The sequence below is a fragment of the Lissotriton vulgaris genome, chromosome 10, assembly GCF_964263255.1.
Source record: "Lissotriton vulgaris chromosome 10, aLisVul1.2, whole genome shotgun sequence".
Classification (NCBI taxonomy): Eukaryota; Metazoa; Chordata; class Amphibia; order Caudata; family Salamandridae; genus Lissotriton; species Lissotriton vulgaris.
In genome coordinates, this window is record NC_141698.1 from 2,305,655 (window position 1) to 2,332,789 (window position 27,135).

The 27,135-nt window shown below is 50.0% G+C and overlaps 1 protein-coding gene across 4 annotated transcripts in view; it reads left to right on the plus strand.

The window, feature by feature from the left end:
• The window catches only part of IQSEC2 (IQ motif and Sec7 domain ArfGEF 2), a 942,770-nt gene that overhangs the window by 594,015 nt on the left and 321,620 nt on the right, over nucleotides 1–27,135 (plus strand). Inside the window, exon 1 of one of the 4 annotated variants that reach the window (XM_086940142.1) lies at nucleotides 19,189–19,367. The exons of the other annotated variants lie outside the window; for them this stretch is intronic. Within the exon in view, the coding sequence (XP_086796268.1) occupies nucleotides 19,303–19,367 (65 nt within the window). The 5' untranslated portion in view covers nucleotides 19,189–19,302. Of the gene's footprint in view, nucleotides 1–19,188; nucleotides 19,368–27,135 lie in introns of those variants that run through there. 4 annotated transcript variants of the gene reach the window in all.

Here is a 27,135-nt window from a genome sequence, read left to right on the forward strand (position 1 = left end):
CCAACTTCCACTCGTGTGGGTGAGCCAAGTGCCCGTGGCAGGGAAGGGCCCAACATGTACTGTGGAGACATTAAAATGACCTATCACAAAACGGCCTGGTTTTGCAAGTGGGGGCATCTGAGTTTTTGGCCCGGGCTCGGCGGCCAGCTAGGGAAACCTAGACACCCGGGGGAGTCCAGTGAGGTATGGCTTGCTTGGGCCCCCCGATATTCTCCTACCCAGAGTCCCCTGCAAACCTCAAATTTAGCTGAAAAAGTCACTTTTGGTCTAATATATGTGTGGGAAAGTTGTGGGATCACCGCATGGCAAATATTTCCTACCGCTCAGCGTCCCCCTCTGTCTCAAGATAAAAATGATACCTCACTTGTGTGGATAAGCCAAGTGCCTATGACATGGAAGGGCCAGAAAGGTGTAGGGATGAAGGGGGCTCAAAGCGGGTCCAAAAGGGCAGCTTGTTTATACGTTTTTAGGCTGAGGCTTCTTTGGACATCCACACAAGTGAGGTATCATTTTTCTCAGGAGACCAAGGAGAATGCCGAGTAGTAGGAAATGTGTGCCCACGTGGTGATTCTACAACTCACTCAAACAGACATGTGAGGAAAATGTGACTTTGTAGGTAAATTTGAGATTTGCATGGGATTCTGGGTAAGAAAAACGCTGGGGGGTCCATGCAAGCCACACCGCCAGCCAGGAGTCAGTGCATGCACACCACCATGCACACACACCGCCAGCCAAGCGCCATTCACACACGCTGCCAGCCAAGCGCCATCCATGCACACCCCCAGCCAAGCTCCATCCATGCACACTGCCGGCCAAATGCTATCAATGCTCAGTCAGCCAAGCAATATCCATGCACACGCCAGCAAAGTGCCACCCTCGCACTCCGCCAGCCAAGCGCCATCCCCGCACACCGCCAGCCAAGCAGGGCCAGACTGGAGACAGCAACCAGCCCTGGCAGATTGCTGCCCGACCTGCCCTGGGAGAGGGGGGCGTGCTTGTAAAAAGCACCGCTCCTGCTTTTGTTACTGGGGCCGATATTACAGCACTGCTGCAAAACCCACCCCCAGTGACAAAACTGCCACCCATGGCCAGAACACCGGCCTACACCCGTCTGGCTCACCGGGGAGATGCTCAGGGCTCGCTAAGGTCAGCCTGGCCCTGCAGCCCAGCACAATCCATGCACACAGCCAGCCAAGCACTAGTCCACGTCCACTACTGGCCAAACGCCACTCCAAGCACACCACCAGGCAAGCGCCAATCTACACACTCCGTCATCAAGCACGAGTCCACCCCCACCATCAGCCAAGTGCAGGTCCACACCCACCGCCAGCAAAATGCCAGTCAAAGATCAGTACACACAGACCGCCAGCCAACCTCCAGTTTACACAAACTCTCCCTGGTTTCTTGTGGTTTTCTGTCCCCTCTTGGATGCAGATGAGATAAAACAAATATCACTGAAACAGCCAAAATGTGTGCCTAAAAAAGGGAGCGACCTTTGCCTATGGGGCTTCTCATTGGCATGCCCATAAACATATATCTGGTGCCTAGTGAGCTTTCTGCCCCCCCCCCCCCCACGGGGGCAGATAAGGGGCTATTGCCCAGATCTGCCTTCCCGGTGGGCAAAAAGCCTTTTTTGGTGGTGGGGGCATTAGCATGCCCATTCACGGCTGCCCCCACCCCTATGTATAAAAAAAAACCTGGTGCCTAGTGGGCTTTCTGCCCTCGGGGGGCAGATTAGGGGCTATTGCCCCCATAAACCTCCCGGGCAGGCAGAAAGGCTGTGGCAATTTTATGGTGGGTGGAGGCATTGGCATGGAGGCTCTCCCCTTTCCAACAATACCTTCCTGGCTTTCTAGATGCTCAGGGTGCTGAGATAGCCCCCTGAGTAAGGACATAGAAAGTGAAACTCAAAGGAGCCGATTGGCTTCAATCAATCAGGGGGTTTAAAGCAGGCTACTCACCTGTGAGGGTCTCAAGTCGCTGGAGGGGAGCAGCTCCTGATCAGCCGAAAAGCCAGGTCTTGAGGCTCCTCCTGAAGGTGTATAGAGTAGGGGAGCGTCTGATGTTGACCAGGACCTTGTTCCAGGCCTTAGCCATGACGTAGGAGAAGGCTCTTCCACCCGCTCTGGTTCTGCGGATGTGCAGGGTTTCGGCTAGGGCGAGGTCGGCGAAGCGGAGGTTTCTCCTGGGTACGTGGAAGGAGACTCGTTTGTTGAGGTATTTGGGTCCAGTGTTGTGGAGGGATTTGTAGGCGTGGGTGAGTATCTTGAAGGTTACTCTCTTCTCTACGGGGAGCCAGTGGAGGTCTCGCAGGTGATGTGCTCATGTTGTGAAATGCAGAGGACGAGTTTGGCTGCAGTGTTCTGGATGGTCTGGAATTTGCATAGCAGGGATTTGTTTATTCTGGCATAGGGGGCGTTTGCGTAGTCCAGTCTGCTAGTTATGAGTGCGTGGGTTACAGTCTTTCTGGCTTTGGGGGTATGCCCTTGAAAGTCTTGCGGAGGATGCAGAGGGAGTTTAAGCAGGTGGAGGCGACGGCTTGGATCTGGTGGGTCATGGTGAGGGAGGAGTCGAGTATGATGCTGAGGTTCCGGGCGTGGTCTGTGGGGGTGGGTGGGTTGCTGAGGGTGGTGGGCCACCAGGTGGTGCCCCAAGCTGAGGGGGTGAGTCCTAGGATGAGGACTTCTGTCTTCTCGAAGTTGAGCTTCAGACAACTGCTGCTCATCCAAGTTGCGACGACTTTCCTTCCTTCCTGGAAGCTGAGTCTGGTGGTTTTGGGTCCTTCGTGAGGGAGAGGATGAGCAGGGTGGCATCTGCATAGCATTGTATGCTGAGTTCAAGCTGTCTGCCGATGGCGGCGAGGGGGGCCATGTGGATGTTGAATAGCGTGGGACTGAGGAATGATCCTTGGGGTACTCCCCAGTTGATCTTAGTGGGTTTGAAGAGGAAAGGCGGGAGTCTGATCCTTTGGGTTCTGTATGTGAGGAAGGAGCGTAGCCAGTCGAGGGCTGTTCCCCGTATGCCGGCGCCGTGGAGTCTGGCTGAGAGAGTGCGGTGGGAACCGGTGTTGATGCTGCAGAGTGGTCTAGAAGGATGAGGGCCGCAGTGTGGCCTTGGTCGAGGAGTATGCGGACGTCATCTGTGGCGGTGAGGAGGGCTGTCTCAGTGAGGAGGGCGGTCTCAGTGCTGTGGTTACTGCAGAATCTGGAAGGAAAGAGTCTAGGATGACGTTCACTTCGATGAAGTTTGTCAGCTGGGCGTTGACAAACCTTTTCAGTGACTTTGGCTGCGTAGGGAAGGAGGGAGATGGGTTGATAGTTCTTCAGGTCCTTTGGGTCTGCATAGGGTTTCTTGAGGAGGGGCTTGACTTATGCACGTTTCCAGTCATCGGGTAAAGTGTCGGATTCGAAAGGTATTGTTGATGGTGTGCCGATCGGGCGCTATAGCGGCGGTGGCTCTTTGGAAGATGTGCGGTGGGCAGGGGTCCGTCGGGGCTCCTGAGTGAGTGCTCTTCGTGTTGGTATCTTCGGTGGTGACCGGGGTCCAGGTGGTTGATGTGCGCACTGATCGTCATTTCAGGAAATAACACAAACAGCCTGGGGAGCTGGAGAAGCTCTTCCCCACCTCCTGAGTCTGTTGGGGGGGGGGGGAGAAATCCCTCTGGTGCCCGCACCAGAAAAAATTCAAGTGCCATGTGGGAGGACGGCCAGGAGCTATCCTGCACACACGAGCAGCGTGGCACAGGACCGCTCCCGGTCGTCCTGTGCATGGAAGGGGTTAAGGAGCCAGCAGTTACCCTCTTTCAAAATATTTGAGCATGCCTTGCACTGGCAGTTACATCATAGGCCTTTCTGTCTTTTTCTAGCACCTGCTGAGAGGATTGCATTACACTTACAGGTTTTCTCTCTGTATTTTCTGAGTTTTTTTTACCTAAGATTTCAAAAGGCTCTGTCTTCATTCCACGTTCTAGTTGCTTGTGGTAGCATTTGCAGAGTCGCAGATCTTCTGTGTACCAGCTGGCTTGAGGTCTGGTCCTTACTGTGGTCACCCTCTGTGTACCCGCTGGCTTGAGGTCTGGTCCTTGGGGTGGTGACCTTATATGTACCAGCTAGCTTGAGGTCTGGCCCATGGGGTGGCCAACCTCTGTGTACCAGCTGGCTTAACGTCTTCTCCATGGGTTGGTGACTCTCTGTGTACCAGCTGGCTTGAAGTCTGCTCCATGGGTTAGTGACCTTCTGTGTACCAGCGTGCTTGACGTCTGCTCCCTGGTAACTACACAAAATATTGAGTTAAAAAAATTGACTTACATAAATAATGACTTAAAGGTAATAATGTAATATCGATTTTTATGAATATAGAAAGTCAAAATATCGAAGTATATATTATAGGTTATTAAAATATATCGAATTTTTAATAATATCGAATTTTTAAAATGTTGTGTATGTTAGTATATGTGTGAAAAGTGTATATTTTTTGTAATTTATTTTAAGTAATGAATTTTATGTTATTTAATTTTTGCGTAATTTAATTCTGTAGAGGGTTGTGGGTTTATAGGGGAATAGGGTGGGAAGTAATTTAATTATATTAAATAACATATACATTTTTAGAAATTATTAATTATTTTTAATTTAATTTTGCGTTTTTGTTCTGTAGCGGGTTGTGGGTTTATAGGGGAATAGGGTTGAAAGTAATTTAATTGTAATTAATAAAATATTTTAATTTATTTATTGGTATTTATTTTGAATTATTTGTTAATTAATTTTTAATTGGTAATTAATTAATTTTTAATTGGTAATTAATTTTTATTAATTGATTAATTGATAATTATGTGAATTTTAGTAATTTATTTTCCGTAGTAGGTTGTGGGTTTATAGGGGAATAGAGTGGGAAGTTACTTAATTGTAATTAACTAAATATTTTAATTTATTTATTGGTATTTATTTTGAATTATTAGGTAATTCATTTTTAATTGTTAATTAATTAATTGTTAATTGGTAATTAATTTGTATTAATAGGTAATGAATTTTAATAATTAATATTTATTAGTTTTTTAATTGATTAATTATTATATTATATTAAATTGGTAATTACTGTTAATTAATTTTTTATTGGTATTGATATTTAATTTATTTTTATTAATATATGAAATATTTACTTTCCATACTGTGAAGCTCACTAGAGTGGGAATAGTAAATTTTACCCCTACGCTATCCAACGCTTTCCCTACTGTTGCACTCTCTGGAGTGGGAATAGTAATTTTTACCCTCCCGCTATCTAACGCTTTCCCTACTGTTTCACTCTCTGGAGTGGTAATAGTAATTTTTACCCCTACGTTATCCAACACTTCCCCTACTGTTGCACTCACTGGAGTGGGAATAGTAATGTTTACCCCTACGCTATCCAACGCTTTCCCTGCTGTTGCACCCTCTGGAGTGGGAATAGTAATTTTTACCCCTACGCTATCCAACGCTTTCCCTACTGTTGCACTCACTGGAGTGGGAATAGTAATTTTTAACCCTACGCTATCCAACGCTTTCCCTACTGTTGCACCCTCTAGAGTGGGAATAGTAATTTTTACCCCTACGCTATCCAACGCTTTCCCTACTGTTGCACTCACTGGAGTGGGACTAGTAATTTTTACCCCTATGCAATCCAACGCTTTCCCTACTGTTGCACTCTCTGGAGTGGGAATAGTAATGTTTACCCCTACGCTATCCAACGCTTTCCCTGCTGTTGTACTCTCTGGAGTGGGAATAGTAATTTTTACCCCTACGCTATCCAACGCTTTCCCTACTGTTGCACTCACTGGAGTGGGAATAGTAATTTTTACCCCTATGCAATCCAACGCTTTCCCTACTGTTGCACTCTCTGGAGTGGGAATAGTAATTTTTACCCCTACGCTATCCAACGCTTTCCCTACTGTTGCACTCTCTGGAGTGGGAATAGTAATGTTTACCCCTACGCTATCCAACGCTTTCCCTGCTGTTGTACTCTCTGGAGTGGGAATAGTCATTTTTACCCCTACACTATCCAACGCTTTCCCTACTGCTGCACTCACTGGAGTGGTAATAGTAAATTTTACCCTCCTGCTATCCTACGGTAAAAATATTGTATGTTTTATATTGCTATTATGTTAATATATATATATATGTTTTAAAAAATAAAATTTTATGTTTTTTTATAGCTTAAATTAATTATTTTATAATTTTAAAGTTATTTAAGTATTTTTAAGTATGTTTTAGTTAATTATTTTTAATATTTCATTTATTTTAAATTACTTTTAAGACATTTACAAAAATTCGATATTTTGACTAACTATATTTATGATTCGATACTTTTGTACTTACCTGTTTGTAGATAGTAATTCGATATTTTTGTAAGTCTATATTTTTGAAATTCATATTATTTAAGTGATCCCTGCTCCATGGGTTAGTGACCCTCTGTGTACCAGCTGACTTGAAGTCTGTTCCATGGGTTGGTGACCTTCTGTGTACCAGCTGGCTTGACGTCTGTTCCATGGATTGGTGACCCTCTGTGTACCAGCTGACTTGACATCTGCTCCTTGGGGTGATGACCTTCTGTGTATCAGCTGGCTTGACATTTGCTCTTTGGGGTGGTGACTCTCTGTGTACCAACTGGCTTGAGGAGGTGTGAATCCCGTGCAGAAATGTCTTCAACGCTCTGTGCGGAGGCATGAAACACGTGCAGAAATGTCTTCAACGGTCTGTGAGGAGGCATGAAACACGTGCAGAAATGTCTTCAACGCTCTGTGAGGAGGCGTGAAACCCGTGCAGAAATGTCTTCAACGGTCTGTGAGGAGGCATGAAACCCGTGCAGAAATGTCTTCAACGGTCCGTGAGGAGGCATGAAACACGTGCAGAAAAGCCTTCAACGGTCTGTGAGGAGGCATGAAACCTGTGCATAAATGTCTTCAACGGTCTGTGAGGGGGTGTGAAACCCCTGCAGAAATATCTTCAATGGTCTGTGAGAAGGCGTGAAACCCATGCAGAAATGTCTTCAGCGGTCTGTTAGGAGGCGTGAAACACGTGCAGAAATGTCTTCAACGGTCTGTGAGGAGACATGAAACCCGTGCAGAAATGTCTTCAACGGTCTGTTAGGAGGCGTGAAACCTGTGCAGAAATGTCTTCAACTGTTTGTGAGGAGGCGTGAAAACCATGCAGAAATGTCTTCAACGGCCTGTTAGAAGGCATGAAACATGTGCAGAAATGTATTCAATGGTCTGTGCGGAGGCGTGAAAACCGTGCAGAAATGTCTTCAACGGTCTGTTAGGAGACATGAAACATGTGCAGAAATGTTTTCAACGGTCTGCAAGGAGGCATGAAACCCGTGCAGAAATGTCGTCAACGGTCTGTGAGGAGGCGTGAATCCCGTGCAGAAATTTCTTCAACGGTTTATGAGGAGGCGTGAATCCCGTGCAGAAATGTCGTCGACGGTCTGTGAGGAGGCGTGAAACCCGCGCAGAGATGTCTTCAACGGTCTGTGAGGAGGCGTGAATCCCGTGCAGAAATGTCTTCAACGGTCTGTGAGGAGGCGTGAAACACATGCAGAAATGTCTTCAACGGTCTGTGAGGAGGCGTGAAAACCGTGCAGAAATGTCTTCAACGGTCTGTGAGGAGGTGTGAAACCCGTTCAGAAATGTCGTCAATGGTCTGTGAGGACGCATGAAACCCGTGCAGAAATGTCTTCAACGGTCCAGGAGGAGGCGTGAAACACGTGCAGAAATGTCTTCAACGGTCTTTGAGGAAGCGTGAAACACGTGCAGAAATGCCTTCAACCGTCTGTTAGGAGGCATGAAACACATGCAGAAATATCTTCAACGGTCTGTGTGGAGGCATGAAACACGTGCAGAAATGTATTCAACGGTCTGTTAGAAGGCATGAAACCTGTGTACAAATGTCTTCAATGGTCTGTGAGAAGGCATGAAACACGTGCAGAAATGTCTTCAACGGTCTATGAGGAGGCGTGAAACCCATGCAGAAATGTCTTCAACGGTCTGTGAGGAGGCATGAAACTTGTGTACAAAAGTCTTTAACGGTCTGTGAGAAGGCGTGAAACCCGTGAAGAAATGTCTTCAATGGTCTGTTAAGAGGCATGAAATAAGCATGGGCGGAATTTGCGAATTCGCGATAGGCGAATTCACGCAAATTTGTAATCAACCGTCTGTGAGGAGGCGTGAATCCCGTGCAGAAATGTCTTCGATGGTCTGCGAGGGGGCGTGAATCCATGCAGAAATGTCGTCAACAGTCTGTTAGGAGGCATGAAACCCATGCAGAAATGTCTTCAACGGTCTGTGAGGAGGTGTGAAAAACATGCAGAAATGTCTTCAACAGTCTGTTAGGAGGCATGAAACCCTTGCAGAAATGTCTTCAACGGTCTGTGAGGAGGCATGAAACCCGTGCAGAAATGTCTTCAACGGTCCGCGAGGAGGCATGAAACACGTGCAGAAATGTCTTCAACGGTCTGTGAGGAGGCATGAAACCTGTGCATAAATGTCTTCAACGGTCTGTGAGGGGGTGTGAAACCCGTGCAGAAATATCTTCAATGGTCTGTGAGGAGGCGTGAAACCCATGCAGAAATGTCTTCAACGGTCCGTGAGGAGGCATGAAACACGTGCAGAAATGTCTTCAACGGTCTGTGAGGAGGCATGAAACCTGTGCATAAATGTCTTCAACGGTCTGTGAGGGGATGTGAAACCCATGCAGAAATGTCTTCAACGGTCTGTGAGGAGGCATGAAACTTGTGTACAAAAGTCTTCAACGGTCTGTGAGAAGGCGTGCAACCCGTGAAGAAATGTCTTCAATGGTCTGTTAGGAGGCATGAAATAAGCATGGGTGGAATTTGCGAATTCGCGATAGGCGAATTCACGCAAATTTGTAATCAACCGTCGGTGAGGAGGCGTGAATCCCGTGCAGAAATGTCTTCGATGGTTTGCGAGGGGGCGTGAATCCATGCAGAAATGTCGTCAACAGTCTGTTAGGAGGCATGAAACCCATGCAGAAATGTCTTCAACGGTCTGTGAGGAGGTGTGAAACACATGCAGAAATGTCTTCAACAGTCTGTTAGGAGGCTTGAAACCCGTGCAGAAATGTCTTCAACAATCTGTGAGGAGGCATGAAACCCGTGCAGAAATGTCTTCAACGGTCCGTGAGGAGGCATGAAACACGTGCAGAAATGTCTTCAACGGTCTGTGAGGAGGCATGAAACCTGTGCATAAATGTCTTCAACGGTCTGTGAGGGGGTGTGAAACCCGTGCAGAAATATCTTCAATGGTCTGTGAGGAGGCGTGAAACCCATGCAGAAATGTCTTCAGCGGTCTGTTAGGAGGCTTGAAACACGTGCAGAAATGTCTTCAACGGTCTGTGAGGAGGCATGAAACCCGTGCAGAAATGTCTTCAACGGTCTGTTAGGAGGCGTGAAACCCGTGCAGAAATGTCTTCAATTGTTTGTGAGGAGGCGTGAAAACCATGCAGAAATGTCTTCAACGGCCTGTTAGAAGGCATGAAACATGTGCAGAAATGTATTCAATGGTCTGTGAGGAGGCGTGAAAACCGTGCAGAAATGTCTTCAACGGTCTGTTAGGAGACATGAAACATGTGCAGAAATGTTTTCAACGGTCTGCAAGGAGGCGTGAAACCCGTGCAGAAATGTCGTCAACGGTCTGTGAGGAGGCGTGAATCCCGTGCAGAAATTTCTTCAACGGTCTGTGAGGAGGCGTGAATCCCGTGCAGAAATGTCGTCGACGGTCTGTGAGGAGGCGTGAAACCCGCGCAGAAATGTCTTCAACGGTCTGTGAGGAGGCGTGAATCCCGTGCAGAAATGTCTTCAACGGTCTGTGAGGAGGCGTGAAACACATGCAGAAATGTCTTCAACGGTCTGTGAGGAGGCGTGAAAACCGTGCAGAAATGTCTTCAACGGTCTGTGAGGAGGTGTGAAACCCGTTCAGAAATGTCGTCAATGGTCTGTGAGGACGCATGAAACCCGTGCATAAATGTCTTCAACGGTCCAGGAGGAGGCGTGAAACACGTGCAGAAATGTCTTCAACGGTCTTTGAGGAAGCGTGAAACATGTGCAGAAATGTCTTCAACCGTCTGTTAGGAGGCATGAAACACATGCAGAAATATCTTCAACGGTCTGTGTGGAGGCATGAAACACGTGCAGAAATGTATTCAACGGTCTGCGAGAAGGCATGAAACCTGTGTACAAATGTCTTCAATGGTCTGTGAGGAGGCATGAAACACGTGCAGAAATGTCTTCAACGGTCTATGAGGAGGCGTGAAACCCATGCAGAAATGTCTTCAACGGTCTGTGAGGAGGCATGAAACTTGTGTACAAAAGTCTTCAACGGTCTGTGAGAAGGCGTGAAACCCGTGAAGAAATGTCTTCAATGGTCTGTTAGGAGGCATGAAATAAGCATGGGCGGAATTTGCGAATTCGCGATAGGCGAATTCACGCAAATTTGTAATCAACCGTCTGTGAGGAGGCGTGAATCCCGTGCAGAAATGTCTTCGATGGTCTGCGAGGGGGCGTGAATCAATGCAGAAATGTCGTCAACAGTCTGTTAGGAGGCATGAAACCCATGCAGAAATGTCTTCAACGGTCTGTGAGGAGGTGTGAAACACATGCAGAAATGTCTTCAACAGTCTGTTAGGAGGCATGAAACCTGTGCAGAAATGTCTTCAACGGTCTGTGAGGAGGCGTGAAACCCTTGCAAAAATGTCTTCAACGGTCTGTGAGGAGACATGAAACCCGTGCAGAAATGCCTTCAACAGTCTGTGAGAAAGCGTGAAACCAGTGCAAAAATATCTTCAGCAGTCTGTGAGGAGGCGTGAAACCTGTGCAGAAATGTCTTCAACGGTCTGTGAGGAGGCGTGAAAACCGTGCAGAAATGTCTTCAACGGTCTGTTAGGAGGCATGAAACCCATGCAGAAATGTCTTCAATCGTCTGTTAGGAGGCATGAAAGAAGTGCAGAAATGTCTTCAACGGTCTGTGAGGAGGCATGAAACATGTGCAGAAATGTATTCAATGGTCTGTGACAAGGCATGAAAACCGTGTACAAATGTCTTCAATGGTCTGTGAGGAGGCGTGAAACACGTGCAGAAATGTCTTCAACGGTCTGCAAGGAGGCGTGAAACCCGTGCAGAAATGTCGTCAACGGTCTGTGAGGAGGCGTGAATCCCGTGCAGAAATTTCTTCAACGGTCTGTGAGGAGGCGTGAATCCCGTGCAGAAATGTCTTCAACAGTCTGTGAGGAGGTGTGAAACCCGTTCAGAAATGTCTTCAATGGTTTGTGAGGACGCATGAAACCCGTGCAGAAATGTCTTCAACGGTCTGTGAGGAGGCGTGAAACACGTGCAGAAATGTCTTCAACGGTCTTTGAGGAAGCGTGAAACACGTACAGAAATGTCTTCAACCGTCTGTTAGGAGGCATGAAACACATGCAGAAATATCTTCAACGGTCTGTGAGGAGGCATGAAACACGTGCAGAAATGTATTCAACGGTCTGTGAGAAGGCATGAAACCTGTGTACAAATGTCTTCAATGGTCTGTGAGGAAGCATGAAACACGTGCAGAAATGTCTTCAACGGTCTATGAGGAGGCGTGAAACCCATGCAGAAATTTCTTCAACCGTCTGTGAGGAGGCATGAAACCTGTGTACAAATGTCTTCAACGGTCTGTGAGAAGGCGTGAAACCCATGCAGAAATGTCTTCAATGGTCTGTTAGGAGGCATGAAATAAGCATGGGCGGAATTTGCGAATTCGCGATAGGCGAATTCAAGCTAATTCGTAATCAACCGTCTGTGAGGAGGTGTGAAGCCCGTGCAGAAATTTCTTCAACGGTCTGTGAGGAGGCGTGAATCCCGTGCAGAAATGTCTTCGATGGTCTGCGAGGGGGCATGAATCCATGCAGAAATGTCGTCAACAGTCTGTTAGGAGGCATGAAACCCATGCAGAAATGTCTTCAACAGTCTGTGAGGAGGTGTGAAACCCATGCAGAAATGTCTTCAACGGTCTGTGAGGAGGTGTGAAACCCATGCAGAAATGTCTTCAACGGTCTGTGAGGAGGTGTGAAACACATGCAGAAATGTCTTCAACAGTCTGTTAGGAGGCATGAAACCCATGCAGAAATGTCTTCAACGGTCTGTGAGGAGGCGTGAAACCCTTGCAAAAATGTCTTCAACGGTCTGTGAGGAGACATGAAACCTGTGCAGAAATGTCTTCAATGGTCTGTGAGGAGGCGTGAAACCCGTGCAGAAATGTCTTCAACGGTCTGTGAGGAAGCTTGAAACTCGTGCAGAAATGTCTTCAACGGTCTGTGAGGAGGCGTGAAACCCGTGCAGAAATGTCTTCAACGGTCTGTGAGGAAGCTTGAAACTCGTGCAGAAATGTCTTCAACGGTCTGTGAGGATCCGTGAAAACCGTGCAGAAATGTCTTCAACGGTCTGTGAGGAGGCGTGAAACCCGTGCAGAAATGTCTTCAACGGTCTGTGAGGAGGCTTGAAACTCGTGCAGAAATGTCTTCAACGGTTGCATCTCAGATGCAGCAGGAAGCGATCCTCTTTGACTTGTAAAACATCAGAATGACAATATATGTTTACTGAGGCATCGTATATGGAAAGAAAGAAACTAAGTAGTACTACTTAAAATAATTCTATTAATGTTCAGAAAATCCAGCAAGTCCGAATCTGTTCTCCATGTGAAGGGACTCAACACATGATCAATTACGCCTCTCGACAGGACAAAGATCAGAAGTGACCTCTAGAAGTGAAGGGTTATTAGATGCACAAATTTAAAGTTAAAGAATGTCTCTGAGTAGCTGGGGCCGCACAGTGCAGAAGCAGCATGCTGTCTCTGAGTAGCTCGCAGGCTCTCTATGAGTAGCTCGCAGGCTGTCTATGAGTAGCTCGCAGGCTGTCTCTGAGTAGCTCGCAGGCTCTCTCTGAGTAGCTCGCAGGCTGTCTCTGAGTAGCTGGCAGATTATCTTTGTGTAGCTCGCAGGCTGTCTCTGAGTAGTTCGCAGGCTGTCTCTGAGTAGCTGAGGTCTCACACTGCAGGTGCAGCAGGCTGTCTCTGAGTGGGTTGCAGGCTGTCTCTGAGTAGCTTGCTGGCTGTCTCTGAGTAGTTCGCAGGCTGTCTCTGAGTAGCTCACTGGCTGTCTCTGAGTAGCTCACTGGCTGTCTCTGAGTAGCTATGGTCTCACAGTGCAGGAGCAGCATGCTGTCCGAGTACCGTGCAGGCTGTCTCTGAGTAGCTCGCAGGCTGTCTTTGAGTAGCTCACAGGCTGTCTCTGAGTAGCTCGCAGGCTGTCTCTGAGTAGCTCACAGGCTGTCTCTGAGTAGCTCACAGGATGTCTCTGAGTAGCTTGCAGGCTGTCTCTGAGAAGCTGTGGTCTCACGGTGCAGGAGAAGCATGCTGTCTCCAAGTACTGCGCAGGCTGTCTCTGAGTAGCTCACAGGTTGTCTCTGAAAGGCTCGCACAGTGGCTTTGAGTAGCGCGCAGGCAGTCTCTGAGTAACTCGCAAGCTGTCTCTCAGTAGCTCGCAGGCTGTCTCGGAGTAGCTGGGGCCACACAGTGCAGGAGCAGCAGGCTGTCTATGAGTAGCTTGCAGGCAGTCTTTGAGTAGCTTGCAGGCTGTCTCTTTGTAGCTCGCAGGCTGTCTTTGAGTAGCTGGGGCCACACAGTGCAGGAGCAGCAGGCTGTCTATGAGTAGCTTGCAGGCAGTCTTTGAGTAGCTTGCAGGCTGTCTCTTTGTAGCTCGCAGGCTGTCTTTGAGTAGCTGAGGTCGCACACTGCAGGTGCAGCAGGCTGTCTCTGAGTAGCTGGCAGGCTGTCTCTGAGTAGCTCGCAGGCTGTCTTTGAGTAGCTCACAGGCTGTCTCTGAGTAGCTGGGGTCTCACAGTGCAGGAGTAGCAGGCTGTCTCTGAGTAGCTCGCAGGCTGTCTCTGAGTAGCCGGGGTCTCATAGTGCAGGAGTAGCAGACTGTCTCTGAGTAGCTGGCAGGCTGTCTCTGAGTAGCTCGCAGGCTGTCTTTGAGTAGCTCACAGGCTGTCTCTGAGTAGCTGGGGTCTCACAGTGCAGGAGTAGCAGGCTGTCTCTGAGTAGCTCGCAGGCTGTCTCTGAGTAGCCGGGGTCTCATAGTGCAGGAGTAGCAGGCTGTCTCTGAGTAGCTTACAGGCTGTCTCTGAGGAGCTTGCAGGCTGTCTTTGAGTAGCTGAGGTCTCACACTGCAGGTGCAGCAGGCTGTCTCTGAGTAGCTCGCAGGTTGTGTGTAAGTAGCTCGTAGGCTGACTCTGAATAGCTCGTAGGCTGTGTCTGAGTAGCTTGCAGGCTGTCTCTCAGTAGCTCGCAGGCTGCCTCTGAGTACCTCCTACGCTGTCTCTAAGTATTCTCAGGCTGTCTCTGAGTAGCTCGCAGGCTGTCTCTGAGTGGCTATCAGGCTGTCTTTGAGTAGCTGTGGTCTCACACTGCAGGTGCAGCAGGCTGTCACTGAGTACCGCACAGGCTGTCTCTGAGTAGCTCGCAGGCTGTCTCTGTTTAGCTTGCAGGCTGTCTCTGAGAAGCTCGCACGCTGTCTCTGAGTAACTGGCAGGCTGTCTCTGAGTAACTCGCAGGCTGTTTGTAAGTAGCTTGTACGCTGTCTCTGAGTAGTTGGCAGGCTGTCTCTGAGTAGATGGCAGGCTGTCTCTGAGTTGCTCGCAGGCTGTCTCTGAGTAGCTCGCAGATTGTCTCTGAGTACCTCGCAGGCTGTCTCTGAGTAGCTCGCAGGCTGTCTCCGAGTACAGCGCAGGCTCTCTCTGAGTAGCTCTCAGGCTGTCTCTGAGAAGCTCCCACCCTGTCTTTGAGTAGGTCCCATGCTGTCTCTGAGTAGCTCGCAGGCTGTCTCTGAATAGCTTGCAGGCTGTCTCTGAGTAGCTTGCAGGCTGTCTCTGAGTAGCTTGCAGGCTGTCTCTGAGTACCGCGCAGGCTGTCTCTGAATAGCTCACAGGCTGTCTCTGAGCAGCTCACAGGATGTCTCTGAGTAGCTTGCAGGCTGTCTCTGAGAAGCTGTGGTCTCACGGTGCAGGAGAAGCATGCTGTCTCCAAGTACTGCGCAGGCTCTCTCTGAGTAGCTCGTAGGCTGTCTCTGAGAAGCTTGCACGTTGTCTTTGCGTAGGTCCCATGCTGTCTCTGAGTAGCTCGCAGGCTGTCTCTTAGTAGCTTGCAGGCTGTCTCTGAGTAGCTCGCAGGCTGTCTCTGAGTAGCTCGCAGGCTGTCTCTGAGTAGCTCGCAGGCTGTCTCTGAGAAGCTCGCACGCTGTCTCTGATTAGCTCGCAGGCTGTCTGTGAGTAGCTTGCAAGCTGTCTCTGAGAAGCTGTGGTCTCACGGTGCAGGAGCAGCATGCTGTATATGAGTAGCTGGGGTCTCATAGCGCAGGAGCAGCATGCTTTATCCGAGTACCGCGCAGGCTCCCTCTGAGTAGCTCACAGGCTTTCTCTGAGAAGCTTGCACGCTGTCTCTGAGTAGGTCACATGCTGTCTCTAAGCAGCTTGCAGGCTGTCTCTGGGTAGCTTGCAGGCTGTCTCTGAGTAGCTCGCAGGTTATCTCTGAGTAGCTCACAGGCTGTCTCTAAGTAGCTCGCAGGTTGTCTCTGGGTAGCTTGCAGGCTGTCTCTGAGTAGCTCGCAGGTTATCTCTGAGTAGCTCACAGGCTGTCTCTAAGTAGCTCGCAGGCTGTCTCAGGGAAGCTGGTGCCGCACAGTGCAGGAGCAGCAGGCAGTCTCTGAGTAGCTCGCACGCTGTCTTTGAGTAGGTCGCAGGCTGTCACTGAGTAGCTCGTATGCTGCCTCTGAGTAGCTTGCAGGCTGTCTCTGAGTAGCTCGCAGGCTGTTTCTAAGTAGCTCGCAGGCTGTCTCTGAGTAGCTGTGGTCACACAGTGCAGGAGCAGTATGCTGTCTCCGAGTACCGCGCTGGCTCTCTCTCAGTAGCTCGCAGGCTGTCTCTGAGTAGCTCACAGGCTGTCTCTGAGAAGCTCGCAAGCTGTCTTTGAGTAGGTTGCAGGCTGTCTCTGAGTAGCTCGCAGGCTATCTCTAAGTAGCTCGCAGGCTGTCTCAGGGAAGCTGGTGCCGCACAGTGCAGGAGCAGCAGGCTGTCTCTGAGTAGCTTGCAGGAAGTCTCTGAGTAGCTTGCACGCTGTCTTTGAGTAGGTCGCAGGCTGTCTCTGAGTAGCTTGCACGCTGTCTTTGAGTAGCTCGCAGGCTGTCTCGGAGTAGCTGGGGCTGCACAGTGCAGGAGCCGCAGGCTGTCTCTGATTAGCTCGCAGGCAGTCTCTGAGTAGCTCGCAGGCTGTCTCTGAGTAGCTCGCAGGCTGTCTCTGAGTACCTCGCAGGCTGTCTCTGAGTAGCTCGCACGCTGTCTCTGAGTAACTCTGAGTAACTCGCAGGCTGTCTCTGAGTAGCTCGCAGGCTGTCTCGGAGTAGCTGGGGCCGCACAGTGCAGGAGCCGCAGGTTGTCTCTGAATAGCTCGCAGGCAGTCTCTGAGTAGCTCGCAGGCTATCTCTGAGTAGCTCGCAGACTGTCTCTGAGTACCTTCTCCTCTCCTCCAGTTCCTTCTCTCTTCTCTTCTCCTCCTGTTTCTTCTCTCTTTTCATCTTCTGTCTCTTCTCCTCTCCTACAGTTCCTTCTCTCTTTTCATCTCCTGTCTCTTCTCTTCTCCTCTCCTCTCATCCTGTTCCTTCTCTCTTCTCCTCTCCTCCTGTTTCTTCTCCTTCTCGTCTCCTCCTTTTCCTTCTCTCTTCTCTCTCCTTTTGTTTCTTCTCTCTTCTCCTTTCCTCCTGCCCCTCTCTCTTCTCTTTTCCTCCTGTTTCTTCTCTCTTCTCCTTTCCTTCTACCCCTTATCTCTTTTCCTCTACTCCTGTTCCTTCTCCCTTCTCCTCTCCTCCTGTTCCTTCTCTCTTCTCCTCTCCTCTCCTCCAGTTCCTTCTCTCTTCTCCTCTCCTCCTGTTCCTTCTCTCTTCTCCTCTCCTCTCCTCCAGTTCCTTCTCTCTTCTCCTCTCCTCTCCTCCAGTTCCTTCTCTCTTCTCCTCTCCTCCAGTTCCTTCTCTCTTCTCCTCTCCTCCTGTTCCTTCTCTCTTCTCCTCTCCTCCTGTTCCTTCTCTCTTCTCCTCTCCTCTCCTCCTGTTCCTTCTCTCTTCTCCTCTCCTCTCCTCCAGTTCCTTCTCTCTTCTCCTCTCCTCCAGTTCCTTCTCTCTTCTACTTTTCTCCCGCCCCTTCTATTTCACCACCTTCCCCTCCCACGTGCTTCCTCCTCTCCTACCTGTTCCCTCCTTGCAGTCCTCTCATCTGCCCTTGTTCCGCCCCTTCTCTCCTCCTCTTGCTCTCTTTCTCCTCCCTTCTCTCCTCCTCCTGTTTCTTTCTCTTCCCTTCTCTCCTCCTCCTGCTCTCTTTCTCCTCCTCCTCCTCCTGTTTCTTTCTCCTCCCTTCTCTCCTCCTCCTGCTCTCTTTCTCCTCCTCCTGCTCTCTTTCTCCTCCTCCTGCTCTTTCTCCTCCCTTCTCACCTCCTCCTGCTCTCTTTCTCCTCCCTTCTCTCCTCCTCCTGCTCTTTCTAATCCCTTCTCTCCTTCTCCTGCTCTCCTTCTCCTCCTCCTGCTCTTTCTCTTCCCTTCTCTCCTCCTGTTTCTTTCTCCTCCCTTCTCTCCTCCTCCTGCTCTCTTTCTCTTCCTCCTGCTCTTTCTCCTCCCTTCTCTCCTCCCCCTGCTCTCTTTCTCCTCCTCCTGCTCTCTTTCTCCGCCCTTCTCTCCTCCTTCTGCTCTCCTTCTCCTCCCTTCTCCCCTCCTCTCCCCCTCCCCTCCCTCCCTCCCCCGCCCGGCGCTCCCTCCTCTCTTTGCAGTCCTTGGTGTGAGGGCAGCGGATGCTCGGGGTCCAGGAGGGCGGACCGGACCTGGGGGGAAAGAGAGATCTGGGTGAGCGCCGAGAGGAGGCTTCGGGGCGCTGCGGAGCGGGCACCGGGGCGAGCTGAAGGTCCGTCTGTGGGGAGGGGGGGCCTGTGGGAGAGAGGTGGGGTGCTCCAGGAGAGGTGAGGTACTCCAGCGGAGGTGGGAGGAGACGGTGGGTGCTCCAGGAGAGGTGGGGGGAGGTGGGGTACTCCAGGAGAGGTGGGGCCTGTGGGGGTAGAGGCAGAGTGCTACAGCAGGGGTGGGGGCAGCATCGTCTTCCATGGGGGGCTCCAGAGGTCACCAGCAGACATAAGATGGATGAGAGACAGCGAGTGCTAAATGGCGCTAGGGCTGCTTCGAGGCACTAGAGGGTGAAGCCTGGCAGAAGGCCCCCAACAGAGCGCCAGGAGAAGGGCACAGAGTGGTATGAGGCGCTAGAAAAGCCACGAGTGGCAGGAGGCGCTAGAAGGACACAGAGTGGCAGGAGGCACTAGAAGCGCCCAGAGTGGCAAGAGGCGCTAGAAGGGCACAGAGTGGCAGGGGGCGCTAGAAAAGCCACGAGTGGCAGGAGGCGCTAGAAGGGCACAGAGATATATGAGGCGCTAGAAAAGCCACGAGTAGCAGGGGGCGCTAGAAGGGCACAGAGTGGCAAGAAGCACTAGAAGTGCCTAGAGTCGCAGGAGGCACTATAAGCGCCCAGAGTGGCAGGAGGCACTAGAATAGTGGCAGGAGCCGCTAGGAGGGCACAGAGCGGCAGGAGGCGCTAGCAGGGTCCAAATCGGCAGGAGGCGCTAGAAGCGCCCAGAGTCGCAGGAGGCGCTAGAAGGGCCAAGCGTGGCAGGAGGCGCTAGAAGTGCCAAGCGTGGCAGGCGGCGCTAGCAGCGCACAGAGTGGCTGGAGGCGCTAGAAGGACCCAGAGTGGTAGGAGGCGCTAGAAAGGCCAAGCGTGGCGGGAGGCGCTAGAAGGACCAAACGTGGCAGGAGGCGCTAGAAGCGCACAGAGTGGCAGGAGGCTTTAGAAGGGCACAGAGCGGCAGGAGGCGCTAGAAGGGCCCAGAGCGGGAGGAAGCGCTATGCTGTAGACGGCCCCAGAGGTGCCCGGGCAGCGGTAGGGGTCTCTGGGGGGGGGGGGGGGCAGAGGTGCCTTACGGGGGCTGGGGGGCATGTTGGGGCAGGTGCTAGAGGTCCTCGGTCTGGAGACCCCCCTAATACCCTGGACAGGAGACCCCGGGCATGCTGATGGAGAGGACAGCCAAGGGGCTGTGGCAGGCGGCCATCGAGGCGCCGAGGGCGGGGGCAGCGAGCACTCGAGGCGCCCGGGACAGCAGAAGCGCCTAGAGGCCGCGGAGGATAGAGGAGCATCCGCGGAGCCATGTGGTGCCTTCACTGCGCGTCGGACAAGACCCCCGGCCTCCTACAGCAGAAGCTCCGACACTGGTGAGAGGGGGCCCCGGGGGGGGGGGGGGGTTGGGGCAGGTGGGGGAGGGAGAGGGGCCCGGGGGGGCGGGGGAGAGGGCGGGGGGCAGGTGGGCGAGCGGGAGGGGCCAGGTGAGGGAGGGGCTCAGGGGGAGAGGGAGGGGGGGGGGGGGCTCTGCAGCACTCCTAGTGCCAGCCTCCTCCAGGTCAGCCCCAACTCCGCCTCCTTCAGAAAACTGTGCTGTCCCCATCAGTGAACATCCCTGCACCTCTCTGTCCCCATCAGTGAGCATCCCTGCACTTCTCTGTCCCCACCAGTGACCATCTCTTCTCCTCACTGTCCCCCAGTGACCATCTCTTCTCCTCACTGTCCCCACCAGTGACCATCCCTGCACCTCACTGTCCCCATCAGTGACCATCTCTTCTCCTCACTGTCCACCCGGTGACCATCTCTTCACCTCACTGTCCCCACCAGTGACCATCCTTGCACCTCACTGTCCCCATCAGTGACCAGCTCTTCTCCTCACTGTCCACTCAGTGACCAGCTCTTCTCCTCACTGTCCCCATCAGTGACCATCTCTTCTCCTCACTGTCCACCCAGTGACCATCTCTTCACCTCACTGTCCCCCCAGTGACCATCTCTGCACCTCACTGTCCCCACCAGTGACCATCCTTGCACCTCACTGTCCCCATCAGTGACCAGCTCTTCTCCTCACTGTCCCCCCAGTGGCCATCTCTTCTCCTCACTGTCCCCACCAGTGACCATCCCTGCACCTCACTGTCCCCACCAGTGACCATCCCTGCACCTCACTGTCCCCATCAGTGACCATCTCTTCTCCTCACTGTCCACCCGGTGACCATCTCTTCACCTCACTGTCCCCCCAGTGACCATCTCTGCACCTCACTGTCCCCACCAGTGACCATCCTTGCACCTCTCTGTCCCCATCAGTGACCATCTCTTCTCCTCACTGTCTACCCGGTGACCATCTCTTCACCTCACTGTCCCCCCAGTGACCATCTCTTCTCCTCACTGTCCACCCGGTGACCATCTCTTCTCCTCACTGTCCCCACCAGTGACCATCCTTGGACCTCACTGTCCCCATCAGTGACGATCTCTTCTCCTCACTGTCCCCCCAGTGACCATCTCTTCTCCTCACTGTCCCCACCAGTGACCATCCCTGCACCTCACTGTCCCCACCAGTGACCATCCCTGCACCTCACTGTCCCCACCAGTGACCACCTCTTCTCCTCACTGTCCCCCAGTGACCATCTCTTCTCCTCACTGTCCCCACCAGTGGCCATCCTTGCACCTCACTGTCCCCATCAATGACCATCTCTTCTCCGCACTGTCCCCCAGTGACCATCTCTTCTCCTCACTGTCCCCACCAGTGACCATTCTTGCACCTCACTGTCCCCATCAGTGACCATCTCTTCTCCTCACTGTCCCCACCAGTGACCATCCTTGGACCTCACTGTCCCCATCAGTGACGATCTCTTCTCCTCACTGTCCCCCCAGTGACCATCTCTTCTCCTCACTGTCCCCTCCAGTGACCATCTCTTCTCCCCACTGTACAAGAACCCATCCCCACCAGGCAAAAGTGTTTGTGGCACTCAGCTCACTCTCAGAGAGCATTGGTGGCGCTCATTCCTCTAGGACTGAGGGCAGAAGATCCCCAGAAAGATTACAGTCCGATAGGTAAAGATCCTGTGCGAGTAACTTTCATCCGATTCCATTCACGTTTCAGCTGAGATATGTATAGTGTGTAATAGATGTAATGAGAGTACCTTCATTTAATCATTGTTCGCTGGGTAGTACTAACATTCAAGATGAGTGTGTAACCTGGTTTGGGACCGCCTGTGATGTCGTGGAGTACCGTCATACAATAATTGTTTTCTCAGAAGTACTAACAGTCAAGGTGAGGGTGTAACCCGGTTTGGGACCGCCTGTGATATCCTAAGAGTACCTTCATGCAATCATTGTACGCTGGGTAGTACTAACATTCAAGGTGAGGGTGTAACTCGGTTTGGGACCGCCTGTGATGTTACACATGGGACATATGGGTGTACACACATCACATGTGGGTGTACACACATCAAACGTCTGTGTACACACGTTATACATTACACCTGGGTATAAGCACATTACACCTGGTTGTACACACATTACACATGGGACACATGGGTGTACACACATAACACATGGGTGTACACACATTACACCTGGGTATACACACATTACACATGGGTGTACACACATTAAGCCTGGGTGTACACATATTACACCTGTGTGTACACATATTACACATGGGTGTACACACATTAAAGCTGGGTGTACAATTACACCTGGGTGTACACACATTACACATGGGTACACACATTACACATGGGACACATGGGTGTACACACAGCACACATGGGTGTACACACATGGGACACATGGGTGTACACACATTACACCCGGGTGTAGACACATTATAGATGGGTGTACGCACATTACACATGGGACACATGGGTGTACCAAACAGCACACATGGGTGTACACACAATACACATGGGGCACATGGGTGTACACACATTACACATGGGGCACATGGGTGTATACACATTACACCTGGGTGTACACACAGCACACATGGGTGTACACACATTACACGTGGGACACATGGGTGTATACACATTACACCTGGGTGTTCACACATTAAACCTGGGTGTACACACATCTCACATGTGTGTACACACATTACACATCGGTGTACACACATCACACCTGGGTGTACACACATTAAACCTGGGTGTACACACATTATACCTGGGTGTACACACATCACACCTGGGTGTACACACATTACACATGGGTGTACACACATTACACCTGGGTGTACACACATTACACATGGAACACATGGGTGTATACACATTTCACCTGGGTGTACACACATTACACCTGGGTGTACACACATTACACATGGGTGTACACATATTACACATGGGTGTACACACATTACACCTGGGTGTACACACATTATACCTGGGTGTACACACATCACACATGGGTGTACACACATTATACCTGGGTGTACACACATTACACCTGGGTGTACACACATTACACATGGAACACATGGGTGTATACACATTTCACCTGGGCGTACACACATTACACCTGGGTGTACACACATTACACATGGGTGTACACATATTACACATGGGTGTACACACATTACACCTGGGTGTACACACATTATACCTGGGTGTACACACATCACACATGGGTGTACACACATTATACCTGGGTGTACACACATCACACCTGGGTGTACACACATCACACCTGGGTGAAACTGGACGAAGGAAATGGGTGTAGCCACCCCTTTCCAAACCCTCCCATAGGTGGGTCCCCAGAGTTTGGCCCACCTTTTCCTTGGGTATAAGATAGGAACACCTGCCAACATGACTTTAGATTACACCTGGACGAAACTCTGATTCTGAATCCTGGAAATTCGATGATCTACACGAAGCTGGATGACTGAAGAATCTCCCTTGGAGTAAAGGAGTTACTCCCCTGGGTGGCAGGCACCAAAGACACATCTGACCGGTATGCTTCTCTGAAGCTCCCGCCGGACTCTGAAGTATTTGCAACACAGGAGGTGGATTTCCAGACTTCCCTGAAGCCGACCTGAGTCCCCAGCAAAGCTGAGACCCGCAGCCCTATTTGGTACCCCTGGACACCGTGCACATTTGCAAATGCATCAGCTTCTCGATGTTCCTTGAGGCTGTGCATTGGGTTACTTGTAGCCCAGACCCCAAACACCTTTTCCACCGAAGATTGCTGGCCTACACGCCACAAGTGTTCAGTGAGCTGGCCCTTTGTGTTTTTGCTCGAGGTACCTTCGCGATCCTTGGTACGTCAATTGGTGGGTCCCTGAGAAGGCAACTTTGACTTTCCTTGGGCTTCCCTGGTTGCTCCCGACGTGCCCTGACCCTCCACCACTTGGTGAGTCCCCTGGACCTTGCTGGCCCACACCGAAGCATTTTTTTCTCTTTCTGCCTGGGTTGCTGTTGCCAAGGCTTGTTGTGTCCATTGCGGGCACCGACGCTGCAGCACTCAACATCCTTCGTGGGACACCTCGAATCTAGCTCCTGGTAATCGTCGACACCTAAGGTACTCGTGGCTGCAGAGTCAAGCTTCCCCTCTTCAACCTGAAATCACCCGTCATCGGTGGGCATTCGTCTATCGTTCCCCTGGTCACTGGCAAGTGACCCAGACTCTGTTCCCTCTGCTTTCAGGTTCCTCACATCTTCGATCCAGGCTTGGATCACCCGGACACTTTTCTTCCCCACGGCAGCAGCCCTTTGCAGCAGATCGCCATTGAAATCAACGACAATTCCCGACACTAAAAGACACCTATGCACCCGGCTTCCCTGGGTGAGGTAACTCGAGTACTCTGATGCTCCTGTTGGTGTTGACCCTAGAACCCCTTAAGTCTAAAGGGGTTTGCTCAAAGTCCTCTCCTAAGTGTCCTTAATCTTTAAAATTCCAACTGCGACTTTCCCCATAGAAGTTAACAGCATCTCGCGGCTGTGTTCTCACACTGCACACTTCCCCTGTGGGTCCCCTGTGTCACTACCTTGGGTGGTTCCTTGTGATCCCAGTGATTCTACAGGCTCTAGGCCTGGTGTCTATTTAAGTCATTGTTCTTTTACCACTTTCTTAATATATGGTTTGATACGCCCCTAGGGCCCAATGTATATTGTGCTATTTACTGAAGTTCTATTGCATTTAAAGTGTGTTCTTTGCTCTGTAATCTCATAAAGAGATTACTAGAGAGTGTTTAGTAATAAATACATATATTTTATATATATATATACTATGTGTGGTTCTCTTTTCATTTAGACATTCAAGAAGTTATAATCTGGTAAACCAAGCTGCTTTACACTCCTTCAAGACTTAGCCAGAAGGCTGCTCTCCACAGCTACCACTAAGATAGTTTTCAATAAAGGTTGTCTTTAACCTATCATCAATAAGGATTGTTTGGACTGGTGCAAGGTGCCCACTAGAACTAGTGGACAGCATATGCCAGGCCAACTTCTCATACTATGTACCTTTAGTGGTTTTCAGTTAGTCACTCAAAGAGATTATCTGGTAAAGCAATAGCAAGCTTGAATCCCACCGCTGCCCACCAATGTGAGAAGTTGGCCTGGCATATGCTGTCGACTAGTTATAGTGGGCACCTTGCACCAGTCCAAACAACCCTTAATGATGAAGGCGGACTGTGCCGGATCCCGTTTCCTACACGGCCGACAACTTGGCGTGGTGTTTTGGGACCCCCGGGGTTTTTCAAGTTAGGCAGTCCAATCCCTGGCATTCGCGGGATGTTAGTGAAGCTGGAAATGTTACCCATGATTTCCGATTTCTCTTTGGGGTACGGTGCTTAAAGTGGGGGGACATTTGTCAGCATGGTGGTGCACTTCATTACTTTAGTGAGATGTGTGACAATGTGACCTAGCTAGATCATACAGTACATTGTTCTTGCCGTCCAGGTAAAGCATTATCAAAAACAGATATGAACGACACAGTTTTTTCTGGACTTTTATATCTATACATTGTGTGAGGGACACTGCGTGGTAAACACTAGTTATATATTTATTATCCCAAACTCAAATCTAGTATTCTAATATATCCTATGTATTCATAACGCATACATGCCAATAGACCCGATTCAAGTGAGAGACTACTGATTTTTCAAGCCAAAAATGGCTTCATTGCAGCCATCTCCAGCCAGAAATTGAATTTTCTATAAAAGAAGTCAAGGGGGAATTTTCATTCTCCTGATTTTTTTTTTAAATGTCTCACGTCCCTGTCCTAAAATGTTGGCATGTATGATAACATGCAGTATCATTATTCTTATTTCGTGACTATATTGGCAGGTGATCAATCATAGGCGGATGAACAGGATAATATAGCATATTTGATAGCACTCTTTTATGGTATGCCAAGCATTAATGTTCGTTAACATGCATAGAACTCCTCGGGGACATTCATATGGCCACCGGAAAGTACACCCATATGGTTCATCGTTTTTGCTGTCCAGGTAGAACTCTATCGAAAGCAGGTGAGAACAACAATGTTCGTTCTAGAATTTTCAATATATACATTGGGTGAGGGACACTGCGTGATACACACTGGTTAACTACTTGTGATCCCAAAACCCAAATATAGTGTACTATACTCATGTGTCCCATGTGTGAGCCAGAGTTTGGCATTGTGGCTCCTATTTGGGTGTGTACGTTCACGGCTGGCCAGCCAGTATTCCAGACCAGTTTGAGGTGGACTCAGGTACGCTCGAAATCCCAGTGGCTTGCTAATCTCCAAGAAAATACTGAAGCTCATGATCAGTATTTAAGCCATGTCCCACGCTCTTAAGTCTCATAATCCATTGGGCCTCCCGTCTCTGAGGGATAGTTCCCTACTGCCTCCCCATGGGTCCTTGGGTGTGACATCAAATCCATAAAAAGAGAAGGACTTGTGTGTGTCTTGGGATTTGCACTCTGCTCTGTGAGTAGCTACGGGATATCTACTATCCCCTTGCTTGCCAGCCCTCGTGTGTTCTACAATACGTTCCTTGAGACTCCTAATAGTGCTGCCAATGTATCTTAGTTTACACTTGCACTCAGTAGCAAACACCACATATTTGGTGTAACAGGCTGTGTTGGTGTCAATCTTGTATACCTTCTTATTTGGTCCTGTGAATTGTTTCTTCCTGTCCATGGCCATCTGCACATAGAGCAGTGGCCACATTTGAAAAAACGCAAAGTGTGTTGGGTAAGCCAATTGGGTGTATGTTCCACTTTTGGGTAACTGGGGTCTGAGAATTTTCCTTACACAGAAACCCCTGCGGAAGGTTATTTCAGGCGCAGATGTTGTGAATTTCTGCAGTGTCTTGTCTGCAGTGTGTAGGTGCCAATGTCTCTGCATACTACGTGTTAGTGTATTTGATGTTTGTTGAAGTCTGCCATCAAACGTACTGTTTTCGTCTCTCTCATTTCTAGGTTGTTTTAAGAGTACTTTGTCGGCTGACCGTGGAGATTCTCTCTATGGCTCTATGTACAGTTTTCTTGGCATATCCTCTACGTGAAAATCTAGTCGCCATGCTTGTATACAGTCTTTAAAGTCAGATTCTGTGCTGCAATTGCGTCTGGCACGTATACATTCGCCATATGGGATGGCATGTATCTGATGGCCGGATGTGCGTTTGAGGCATGAAGAGTTGTGTTGCAAGCAGTTGGTTTCCTAAACGGACTACTTTGAATCTTGCTGTCCAACATAAAAAGTTCTACATCTAAAAACGTGATACTCCTCTGACTATATTGAGAAGTGAATCTGATGTTGTGGTCTTTACTGTTCAAGTGAGTGAAGAGTTCTAGAAGTTTCACAGTGGAACCTGTCCAGACCATGAGGCAGGCGTCTATAAATCTGCCCCAAAAAAGGATGGAATCATTCCAGTTACTACTCAGTGTTCTTCAAATCCATGGGGGTATATTATCTAGATGTACGTTATATAACGCACATCGCACATTTCCATATCGCCCGATTTTTTCACTGTGTTAGCACGTAATTATCAATGCGCAACACGTAGGCGAAATTAAATCCGGCGATAGTCGGCGATATGGAACATTAGCGCATGAAAACAAACGTTGTTTTCACACGCTAATGTGTGCCTTGATAATATGGGGGGGTGGATTCAGCGTTATGATCCACACCCCAATGTTATCAATGCCTAACACCTGG